Raw genomic sequence first — 9,211 nt, 5'->3', positions numbered from 1 at the left:
TTTCGTAGACTTGCACAAACCTTTTATGCACGGCAGCTGGAAGATGATGGGATCTGACGTTGCAGAGGTATGGAGGGATTTAATCTAAGGATTATTAGACAGTGTCGTCCATGCATCGGCCGCAGAGTCATCGGCTGCGTAGCACTGCTGGTAGACTTATCCGTAGGTCTAGCATTCCATGGACTCTCGATTTATTTACAACTCACCTGGTTCAAGTCCTATATAGCTAAGCTGGATTTTCCAATCTTTACACCTACGCTCGATGAGCTAGCTCCAATGGCAGAAACCACTCCCCTTCAGCTCGCCTGCTACACTTTACTCTGCGTCCTTGTCGTCACCATAGTCCTCAAGCTCAAGCTCAAGATCAGAGTCAGACCAGCCTCTGCCGGCCGTCTGAACCTGCCTCCGGGCCCATGGGCGCTGCCGGTGATCGGCCACATGCACTTCCTGCTGGGCGCCCTGCCGCACCAGGCCATGCGCAGTCTCGCCCGGCGGCATGGCCCCGTCATGCTCCTACGCCTCGGCCACGTCCCGACGCTGGTGCTCTCCTCCGAGGAGGCGGCAAGGGAGGTGATGAAGGTCCACGACGCCGCCTTCGCCAACCGGCCCGTGTACGCCACCGCGGACGTCCTCACCTACGGCGGCCAGAACATCTCCTTCGCGCGCCTCGACAGCCGGCACTGGAAGACCGCCCGGAAGCTGTGCACCGTGGAGCTGCTCAGCCCGAGGCGCGTCCGCTCCTTCCGCCCCATCCGGGAGGGGGAGGCGGCGAGGCTCGTGAGGTCCGTCGGTGACGCCGGCGCCACCGTGAACGTCAGCGAGAGGGTGAAGGTGATGATGAACGACGTCATCATGAGGGTCTCCGTCGGCGACCGGTGCCAGCAGCGGGCGCTGTACCTGGAGGAGCTGGACAAGGGACTGGACGTCTTGTCTGGGTTCAACCTGACCGACTTGTTCCCGACGTCGCGCCTGGCACGGGTGCTTGGCGGCGGGTCCGTGAGGGCGGCATGGGAGGTGCGCGAGAGGATCCAGTCCATCTTGGACGCCATGGTCGAGGACCACAAGAGGGCGATGGAGAGTGAGGAAGCCGCTGGCGCCGGCGCCGGCCATGAGAACGAGGACATCCTCACCACCCTACTGCGGTTCCAGAGGGACGGTGGGATGGGCGGCATCACCCTCACGAATGAGAATGTCAACGGCGTCTTGTTCGTAAGTCACTCACCAGTGACCACCACCATCTCTACCATGCGTCCTCCTTCCCGCGCTGCAGAGTATTAAGTGTTGCAATTTTTGTCTTCAGGATATTTTCTCCGCCGGATCAGAGACGACGGCGACGACCACCGTCTGGGCCATGTCGGAGCTTATCAGGAACCCACGGACAATGGCCATCGCACAGTCTGAAGTGCGGCGAGTGCTCCAAGGCAAGACCAAGGTGGCCGAGGCGGACATCGACGGCCAGCTCCACTACCTCCAGATGGTCATCAAGGAGACATTCAGGTTGCACCCTCCGGTGCCGTTGCTCCTCCCGAGGCTGTGCACGGAACAGAAAAAAATCATGGGTTACGACGTGCCTCCAGGCACCACCGTGTTCGCAAACGTGTGGGCCATCGACAGGGACGAGAAGAGCTGGACCGACGCGAGCAAGTTCAAGCCGGAGAGGTTCGAGGTCCAGAAGGTGGACTATGGTGGTACCAACTTCAGGTTCCTCCCTGGTGGCGCCGGTCGGAGGATGTGCCCTGGTATGATGTTTGGTGTGTCCAACATGGAGATTGCTCTCGCGAGTCTTCTCTATCACTTCGACTGGAGGCTCCCCGATGGCGCGAGCCCGGAGAAGCTTGATATGACCGAGGCATATGGGATCACGGCGCGTCGGAAGACTAACCTCTTGTTGGAAGCTACCGTTTTTGTGCCTTAGTATGTTGGTTTACTAATTGATGTGTGCATCTTTGGCTGCAGAGATTGAGAGAGTGTACTTTTTCACTGTATATGTTACACTGTACTTTGTCGAAATATGTCATTGTATATTATAATTTGTATTAACTCATTGAGTGTTATTTAGTAATTTTGTCGATCTCTATTTTATCCACAAGTACAACTACCATGTCCATACGTGCAAAGCGCATCAAAAGTTTGTGTATGTATATGGACTCATTTGAGATACAATATGAAATAAAATAAACCCGCCTCTTAAAATTTGTCATGCATTTTATATTAGTTTATGCTGAGCCCGGTAAGCCGATTTTCATGATTTGACTATAATAAAGTGGACTTCCGGTTAATCCCTTTGATCTCAACCATTGCATCAACCAAACAACCAGATGGAACTGTTTAGTCCTCACGTCCTATGACTCAACTATTCAAAACTAAAAATATGGGCCTCTTTGGTTTGCAGGATGCTAAAAACGTGAGAACAGAAAATAAATAGGATTCAAATCACACATACCTTGTTGAATTCCGGAGGAACTGAAAACACAAAAACATTGAATAGGAATTTTTGTTGCACCACATGAGATTTGTCCCATGGAAATTTTCCTTACATGCAGCATAGACAAGAGGACAAGTTTCTATAGTTCACAATCTTACTAACCAAATGAGCATTAAAATTCACAGAATCTCCTGGAAATGCTATAAAATCCCTTTGAATCAAAGAAACCTGGATAGATATCTCGGATAATCAACTATTTTTTGGCTGGCCTGATAATCAAATTGTTGCTACATGGTCAATAGGATGGCTAATACATTTGGTTGGATAGGAACCCCAGCCATTCTTTACCATAATGGTGTTTTCTCAGTGCTAGAAGAAAACAGATCGGTGCAACAGAGTGAATGATTGGTATCTTGGCGATTGGGATGGGCACACGATGATAACAATATTTATGTTCCATCTAAGGATATACGTGGAGATTGAAGCAATGGATTGACTTCAACTAGTAGTAAAGAATTTGCAAGGACATTTGGATGCTGATGTTATATTTGTTATTATTTCGATTGTTTGACTTATGTAGAATGTGTAAGGGTCATTATCAATCATGTTTCTCAGCTGCAAGTCGAGGGGGCGTTCGCCGCAGCAAAGCCGATTGCAACATTGGTAAGTACGGGCCGGTATGTTGCAAGTCAAGAATCACGACAAAACAAAGGGTGGGGGGGGGGGGTGGATGCTGCAAGCCTGCATGTATGGTAATGTAAGGCAGGACGACTGAACCAAGGATGCTATAAGCTGGAGCCGTGATGGAACTATGTCGGGACACGTGACACTAGAAGGTGGGGTTGACCGGGGCAAATAAGCTGGAACGATGATTCTTTAAGTCAGTTTCACGACACAGCAAGATAGGGTAACCTAGGCTACAAAGCCGAATGGTGAGGCTGTAAGGCCAAGGCAACATGTTGGGATGTTTTTGTCACATTTCTTTGCAATGAGAGGAGATGTCATCGTTGTCATCGTAGAGGAAGTCACAGGAAAGTTTCGTCAAAAGAGGAAGTCATAGGACATGACGTGGTTGTACCGTCATGCTTCGGTAGCCTTGACAACACCATCATGTCGCTTGGTTCCATGCAACATTGCAAGGCCAACCAACGTTGCTGCAAGTTGGACCGCGACACCGCAAGGCCAGCCGATCGCTGCTACAAACTGGTTGCCGCTATTTTGGCAGTTGCAAAGCCGGACCACCATGCTAGAAAGCCACTCGATGGTGGAAGTCGTTCGTTGATTTGTTATTTTTATTGCAATCAGACCGCTATGCTACAAAGTCCACGATGCTACACTTCAGAGAATCTGTTGAGTATATTAGCAATACTTCGATCAATTTAATCCACGAAAAATCACTAGCATGGCATTGACAGAAATAGATTATGCAAACACATACTACGGTAACAACAGACACATCTACGTGTAACGCTAGCATGGCTCAAATAGAAATCAATAGGAACGGGATAAACGAGTTGTACCTTCCAATCGGCGAGGCAGAGGCCGCGGCGGCAGCGGTGGCTGTCGAGGCAACAAACTTGACAATGAGTACTAGGGATACGAACAAGGGGTAGAGGCTAGCTACGTCACAGTTGTATCACTCGGATTTAGCGAGTTCAGGCCCCTCTCGAAGAGGTAACAACCCTATGTCTCATGCTCGAAGGCTTGTGTTTTCTCTTGGGGTATATGATTACAATGGGTGTTGAACCCTTGCCACGGAGTCGAGGGGAGGCTTATATAGAGTGCGCTTCGACCCACTAATGCACCGTTACAAGGGAGATGAATGAGCATAACTACAATGGTTACAGGTAACGGTCGCTATAACTACATTTGATGCCTAACATAAAGCTCTCGTCCGTTGCAATTCCCACGTCGCCTCTATGCCTCCTCTGCCCGACTGGTGCTGGCGAGGCCGACTGGAGGGAAGATGTCCGAGTGCCATTGGTGTATCCGAGTTGATATCCAAGGGGCGCTTCCGAATGCGCCCGTGGTCATGGGACCTGCCGATGATGGTGTAGGACCCCGGGTGGGTCCTGGATGCCCGGTCTATGACCCTACCCTAAGTAGGTGACCCAATCATTAGCCCCCGAATCGGTTGAGGTTTTGTAGTATGATTGGATTGAACTCTTGGTATGCAGAATCTGCCGCCAAGTTGAAAGATCGTGGATGTCGCCTAGAGGGGGGGGGGGTGAATAGGCGCTTTAAAATAATTACGATTTAGGCTTGAACAAATGCGGAATAAACCTAGCTCGCCTAGAGGGGGGGTGAATAGGCGCTTTAAAATAATTACGGTTTAGGCTTGAACAAATGCGGAATAAACCTAGCGGTTAATTTGTCAAGCACAAAACCTACAACACTAGGCTCACCTATGTGCACCAACAACTTATGCTAAGCAAGATAAACAACTAGGTGATAGCAAGATATATGACAAGAAACAATATGGCTATCACAAAGTAAAGTGCATAAGTAAAGGCCTCGGGTAAGAGATAACCGAGGCACGCGAAGACGACGATGTATCCCGAAGTTCACACCCTTGCGGATGCTAATCTCCGTTTGGAGCGGTGTGGAGGCACAATGCTCCCCAAGAAGCCACTAGGGCCACCGTAATCTCCTCACGCCCTCGCACAATGCAAGATGCCGTGATTCCACTAAGGGACCCTTGAGGACGGTCACCGAACCCGTACAAATGGCAACCCTTGGGGGCTGTCACCGAACCCGTACACTTTGGCAACCCTTGGGGCGGTCACCGGAACCCGTCAAATTGCTCGGGGCGATCTCCACAACCTAATTGGAGACCCCGACGCTTGCCCGGAGCTTTACACCACAATGATTGAGCTCCGAACACCACCAACCGTCTAGGGCGCCCAAGCACCCAAGAGGAACAAGCTCAAGGGCACCAAGCACCCAAGAGTAATAAGCTTCTCAACTTGTAACTTCCACGTATCACCGTGGAGAACTCAAACCGATGCACCAAATGCAATGGCAAGGGCACACGGAGTGCCCAAGTCCTTCTCTCTCAAATCCCACCGAAGCAACTAATGCTAGGAAGGAAAATGAGAGGAAGAACAAGAAGGAGAACACCAAGAACTCCAAGATCTAGATCCAAGGGGTTCCCCTCACATAGAGGAGAAAGTGATTGGTGGAAATGTGGATCTAGATCTCCTCTCTCTTTTCCCTCAAAAACTAGCAAGAATCCATGGAGGGATTGGGAGTTAGCAAGCTCGAAGAAGGTCAACAATGGGGGAAGAACACGAGCTCAAAGGATAAGGTTCATTGGGGAAGAAGACCCCCTTTTATAGGAGGGGGAAAATCCAACCGTTATGTGCTCAGCCCGCACACGAGCGGTACTACCGCTCGGGCGGAAGAAGCAGGGAAACGGATCAACAAAACATGAACCTTGGGGCGGTAGTACCGCTTATAAACGGTACTACCGCTCACCCCAGCGGTACTACCGTGGAGTCTGAAGGGCAGGAGAGTGACAGACCCGAGTGGTACCGCCGCGGTGGTTGGGCGGTACTACCGCTCGTGAGCGGTACTGCCGCCCTACTACCGCTGCGAAGTACCGCACTATCCGACACGAAAAATGACCCCTCGAGTCGACGCGGTAGGGGCCTGGTACCGTAGCGGTACTACTGCTGAGGACCCACCAGCGGTACTACCGCTGCGGAGCGGTACTGCCGCTTGTGACCCCTAAGCGGTACTACCGCTGGGACCATCCTAAAGCCACTTTCACGAAAACAAGAATACTCCACGGGAAACCAAAACTGCCATAACATCTGCATATGAGCTCCGAATTGAGCAAACTCAAGCTTGTTGGAAGTGCGGCGAGTGGAGGTATGCCAACAAATAGAGGAGTGAAACCTCCAACCGAGAAGCACATATAGTAAGAAGAGGCAGGGGAGGTATGCCAACAAATAGAGGAGTGAAACCTCCAACCGAGAAGAACCGGCATAACCTCCAACATCGAAAACATCATAGAAGATGTGAGTGAACTGCGTTTTCGATGAACCATAAGCTCCAAAACTCACAAAGAGAAGAACCAAACAAGAACCAAGAAAGATGATGCAAGGATGCAATGGTTTGAGCTCTCTACGAATGATACGATCAAGCTACTCATCGAGGGGCCCCCCCTTGATAGTACGACAATCGATCCTATAACCCGGTCTCCCAACTACCATCATGAGACCGGTAAAATAGAAAACCTATCAAGGGCAAACCTTTGCCTTGCACATGGTCCACTTGAGCTAGATGATGACGATCTTGACTCCCTCAAGTTGGACCACCTTTCTTGGTTGCGTTGGCTCGATGAAGACTAGTTGATTGCTCCCCCATACTCTACTATGGGTGAGCCACTCTTCCGCACATCTTCACAAGTCCATTGTCACCACAATGGACGGCAAGCTTCAAGCATTTGATCTCTTCATGATGCTTCACTTGAACTTGCACACCGCAACATCTTCACAAGTCCATTGTCACCACAATGGACGGCAAGCTTCAAGCATTTGATCTCTTCATGATGCTTCACTTGAACTTGCACACCGCAACCTAACCCCGCAAAGAACTCTCACGAAGATCATGGGTGAGTACACAAAGCGTAATTGACAATGCTTACCACACCATGGGATCGCTTGATCCCTCTCGGTACATCTTCTACGCTTTGTGAGTTGATCAAGTTGATTCACTCTTGACTTAGTCTTGATCAACCATGAATCTTTTCAACTCTCTTCATTTGGATGATGTCTTGAAGATATACATGAATGATCACACAATCTTCTTCTCCAAGACATGCTTGCAATAAGCTCAACTCTCACATGACCAATCTTTGGATAATTCCTTAATAACACCTTGGTCACCACATAAACTCCTTGAAACCAACGCATGAACTTCAAGAAATGCCTATGGACAAATCCTTCAAATATAACTCAAGGCAACCATTAGTCCATAGAGATTGTCATCAATTACCAAAACCAAACATGGGGGCACCGCATGTTCTTTCACAAGTGATTACCCATCGTGAAGGAGGGGGAATCGATCACGGAGAGCTTCTACATCATCCTTGCTGCCTTCCGATGATGCGTGCGTAGTTCACCACAGACCTACAGGTCCATAACTAGTAGCTAGTGGTTTCTTCTCTCTTTGATCTTCAATACAACGTTCTCCTCGATCTTGTTGGAGTTCTATCCGATGTAATCTTTTTTTGCGGTGTGTTTGTTGGGATCCAATGAATTGTGGGTTTATGATTTTAATATTCATTTAAAGTAATTAAGTTTTTTCTGAACTTTGCTATCCATGATTGTTATAGCTTTGTATTTCTCTCCAGTCTATCCATTTGGTTTGGCCAACTAGATTGATTTATCTTCAGTGGGAGATGTGCTTTGTAATGGGTTCCATCTTGCGGTGCTCTATAACCCAGTGACAGAAGGGGACAAGACATGTATTTGTATTGTTGCCATTAAGAGTAAAATGATGGGGTTTATTCATATTGATTGGGTTTACTTTGTCTACATCATGTCATCTTGCTTAAGACGTTGCTCCGGTTTTTATGAACTTAATATCATGGATGCATGCTGGATAGTGGTTGATTGGTGGAGTAATAGTAGTAGATGCAGGCAGGAGTCGGTCTACTTGTCTCGGGCGTGATGCCTATATACATGATCATTGACGTGAATACGTCATAACTATATGATTCTCTATCAATTGTCCAACAGTAATTTGTTCATCCACCGTATGCTATGTGTTCGAGAGAGAAGCCTCTAGTGAAAACTATGGCCCCCGGGTCTACTTTAATCATATTATAGAAACCAAAATTATTTGCTACAATTATTTACTTTTATTTTATTTTGCAATTTATCTATCTACCACTACAATATTTGACCCTTGCAAGTAATGAGTTCAAGGGGATGGGCAAACCTCTTGCCTGCGTTGGGTGCAAGTATGTACTGTATCTTCCCTCCTCTTCGAGAAAAATCCCAACGCAGCTCCCAAATGGCAATCGTGGTTATTGAGTGCATTGTTTGATGCATAGTATAGTTATGTTTTATGTCATCAATTTAGTGATTAGATGTGCTATGTTCGTTCACTTGTGCTAAAGCATCTGGTATCATCTTAGCATTTTTTAAATGGAGCTAAGCGGGAGAAAAAACTAGAAATTTTTGAAAAGGAGCTAAGTGAACAATGACATTTGAGTTTGTGAACGAATTTTAAAAATTGAAGGAAACACCTATTGGTTCAATGCATCGTCACATAACTTCACTCTATGTTGGATATATACAATCTAGCATCCAGTGTGCACTTCTATTACTTTTCTCATGTCGCTTTATGCTTCAAATCCTATTTTTTGGGAAAGCATGCACTCATCAAACTATGTTTAGGTCCTATAGATTTTGCAACATTTGCTTTCACGAGGCAATGGCAATAAGTTTAAGTCTTGAAAGTAGAAATCATAGGAAGCATTTATTTGAATGGCATGGTTAGTAAAAAAATATAGGTCTTTTGTCTACACTACTCAATTTTGCCATTTAAAATGTCAACTACTCAAAAATATCACTCGATGCCATTACCGTCCAATCAAGGCCATTACCATCCGTTCAAAGGACCCACATGTTATAGACGGCGCTGACAAGTGGGGTCCAGGGATATTTTGGTCATTGCATGCCGGTCAATGGTCTTTGACCAAACAGTAATGGTGCACAATGACTTTTTTTAGCACATGCTTACTAGAAGGATTGTGTTTTTGAGTAGTTGAAA

At 47.6% G+C, this 9,211-nt stretch overlaps 1 protein-coding gene across 1 annotated transcript; it reads left to right on the top strand.

The window, feature by feature from the left end:
- Positions 1 to 206: 206 nt before the first annotated feature.
- Positions 207 to 2,086, top strand: LOC123125613 (zealexin A1 synthase). The gene is made up of 2 exons (XM_044546088.1): positions 207 to 1,209; positions 1,301 to 2,086. The coding sequence occupies exons 1-2, from the start codon at positions 277 to 279 to the stop codon at positions 1,913 to 1,915; spliced, it is 1,548 nt and encodes a 515-aa protein (XP_044402023.1). The 5' UTR covers positions 207 to 276; the 3' UTR covers positions 1,916 to 2,086.
- The last annotated feature ends 7,125 nt before the right edge of the window (positions 2,087 to 9,211 follow it).

The sequence above is a fragment of the Triticum aestivum genome, chromosome 5D (assembly GCF_018294505.1).
Source record: "Triticum aestivum cultivar Chinese Spring chromosome 5D, IWGSC CS RefSeq v2.1, whole genome shotgun sequence".
Lineage (NCBI taxonomy): Eukaryota > Viridiplantae > Streptophyta > Magnoliopsida > Poales > Poaceae > Triticum > Triticum aestivum.
The sequence above is the reverse complement of the archived record's forward strand: the minus strand, read 5'-3'. Positions and strand labels throughout refer to the sequence as shown.